The sequence below is a fragment of the Petaurus breviceps genome, unplaced genomic scaffold (assembly GCF_028583685.1).
Source record: "Petaurus breviceps papuanus isolate PSGF00001 unplaced genomic scaffold, PetGlider_PUasm1.0 90845, whole genome shotgun sequence".
Lineage (NCBI taxonomy): Eukaryota > Metazoa > Chordata > Mammalia > Diprotodontia > Petauridae > Petaurus > Petaurus breviceps.
In genome coordinates this window covers 6,865,990-6,868,646 of record NW_027187359.1, presented here as the reverse complement: position 1 = coordinate 6,868,646, position 2,657 = coordinate 6,865,990, and the positions used below count along the sequence as shown (strand labels likewise).

At 43.1% G+C, this 2,657-nt stretch overlaps 1 protein-coding gene across 1 annotated transcript in view; it reads left to right on the top strand.

Annotated features, from left to right (window-relative positions):
• OTOF (otoferlin) overlaps window positions 1–2,657 on the top strand; it is a 187,330-nt gene that overhangs the window by 70,374 nt on the left and 114,299 nt on the right. The window contains exon 5 of the mRNA XM_069071807.1: window positions 1,865–2,046. Within this exon, the coding sequence (XP_068927908.1) occupies window positions 1,865–2,046 (182 nt within the window). The remainder of the gene's footprint in view (window positions 1–1,864; window positions 2,047–2,657) is intronic.

Sequence of the window (2,657 nt, the reverse complement as noted above, 5' to 3'; positions counted from 1 at the left end):
GATGGATGGATGGATGGATGGATGGATGGATGGATGGATGGATGGATTTGAAAAAGTCATATCTTGGACTTTCTTCTTCAACTGACATCATTTTTCTCTGCAGACTGAAGGACTAACACACAGAAAAAGAATTAGATTTGTCCTATTCAGCTCCTAAAGGCTGCAGAACCAGGACCAATGAATAGTAGCTACAAGGAAGCAGATCTGGGCCCAAAATAAGGGAAGACTTCTTATCAATGAGATCGGCATCATAAAGCATTGAATTCCTTATTACTGGACATATTCAAGCTAAGGCTAGATGTTATTGGAGAAAGGACCATAGAATCATAGATTTATAGCTGCAAAGGGACCTTAGAGGCCACTGAATCTAAGCCCTTCATTTTAAAGATGAGAAAATTGAAGCAGAGAGAAGTTAAGTGACTTGCTCAAGGTCACATGCTAGTAAACGTCTGAGGTAGGATATAAACTCAAAATCCTTCCAGAATCCAAGTCCAACACTCTACCCATTGCTATCTCCCATTGTTCCCCTAACCACCCTAGGTTACTAAGAGGTGATCTCTAAGGTTCTATGAAGCTTTCTTGCATTTTCCCACTTTAGAGGCATCATAAAGCAGTGGCCAGAATGCTGGACTTTGAATCAAGGAGACCTGACTTAAAATTTGGACTTGGACACCTTTACTGGGAATGTGACCCTGGGGAAGTGTTAGACAGCTTCTCTAGGACTGACTTAATAAGTGAAAGACAGTCATCAATTGGGGAATGGCTGGACAAGTTGTGGTATATGAATGTAATGAAATACTATTGTGCTATAGGAAATAAGGAGCAGGTGGACTTCAGAAAAACCTGGAAAGACTTGTAAGAACTGATGCTGAGTTAGGTGAGCAGAAGCAAGAAAATGTTGTACACAGTAACAGCCGGTAACAGTAACAACAGTGTGTGATGACTGACTTTAATAGACTTAGCCTTTCTCAGCAATACAAGGTCCTAAAACAATTCCAAAGGACTCATGATGGAAAATACCATTCATATGCAGAGAAAGAACTATGGAATCTGGATGCAGAGCAAAGCAAACTATTTTTGTTTTGTTTTGTTTCTTTTCATGATTCCTCCCATTCATTCTAATTCTTCTATACATCATGACTAATGTGAAAGTATCTTTAATAGGAATATCTATGTAGAGCCTATATCAGATTGCATGCCATCTTGGGAAAGAGGAAGGAGGGGGGGGATTTAAAATTTATGGAAGTAAATGTTGAAAATTTAAAATAAATTATCTTTAAAAAATAAGTGAGAGGTAGCTAGCCAAAGTCTTGGATCAAGAGTTAGAAGAACCTAAGCTCAGATATTAACTAGTTGTGTCATGTTAGGCAAGCCATTTAATCTCTATTTGCCTGAGTTTCCTCATCTGTAAAATGGAGATAATAATTGTATCTATCTCCCAGGATTGTTGTGAGGACAAAGTGAGATAATACTTGTGAAATGTTTTTTAAAACTTAAGTCACTATATAAATGCTAGCTTTTATTATTATTAAGACACAGGAGTTTGCAATCTGATGGAGGAAGCTCCTGCACCCAAGATGCTTCCCATATTGTTTTTTAGATGAAGGGTTGGTAAGTGTCTAATATTTATTTTCAAGGTTGGCTGAAGGGGAGTTCATGCACTCATTGGATCAGAATTTATGGGGAGCTGATTTTTAAAAACCATAGGTGGAATCTGAGCAGTGGAGAGGACGTCCAGTTCAGCTTCCAAGATGCTTCAGCCCTCAGAGGCATATCATGAGGGCACCACATGTTCTGCCTCTTCCCCTCCTGGTTCTCCCAGCTTCCAAGTGTTCACATCCCGCCCCCACCCTCTCATTTACAGACCAGCATATGTGTGGAGGTCCGGTACCAGGCAGTTGATGGCACCATGGGATCCTGGAACAATGGCGAATTCCTGGGGGATGACTCTCTGCCAGGGGAAGAGAAGGACAGCCAGGAGACAGATGGTCTGCTCCCAGGTTCCCACCGCGGTTCCCGTCAGCCTGGAGAGAAAAGTTTTCGGAGGTAATAAGAAGGCAGTTATGCTATGCCGAGGACTTTTTAATACATGCATTAGGTGGCTCCATCCTGGTCACCCAAATGGTGCCAAGATCACCTTCCCTGGAGGAGGCACATGCTGGTGTCTGTGTCTCCATCAGTAGCATCTCCTTTGCTCCAAACCTCTCTGCCTTGTGCATAGGAGAGAGCCTGAGTTCTGAATGTCCTCAGAATCCCACAGACTTGTATAGCATATAGACTTACAGGCAGAGAATTGTAATGGGCAGAGCACTGGACTAGGGATTCAAACACTTCCCTTGAGTCCTGGCTTTTCTATTTATAAGCTGTATGAACCTCCATGAACCTCAGCAGCAGCATCTATAAAATAGGAATGTTACTACCCATTTTAACCATCACCCCAGGGCTATTGCAAGACTCTGATGAGATAATGTAAGCAAAGTGTAGCTAAATAGCTACATGAATATTAGTTATTATTAGAGGCACGTGAAAAGAAATAAAGAAGAAGAGCAACCAGGGGCATTGACCTACCCCTGCCCCTACCCCTGCCCCTACCCCTGCCCCTGACCCCAGCCCCACCCCCGCCCCCCCCCCCCCCCCCCCCCCCCCCCCCCCCCCCC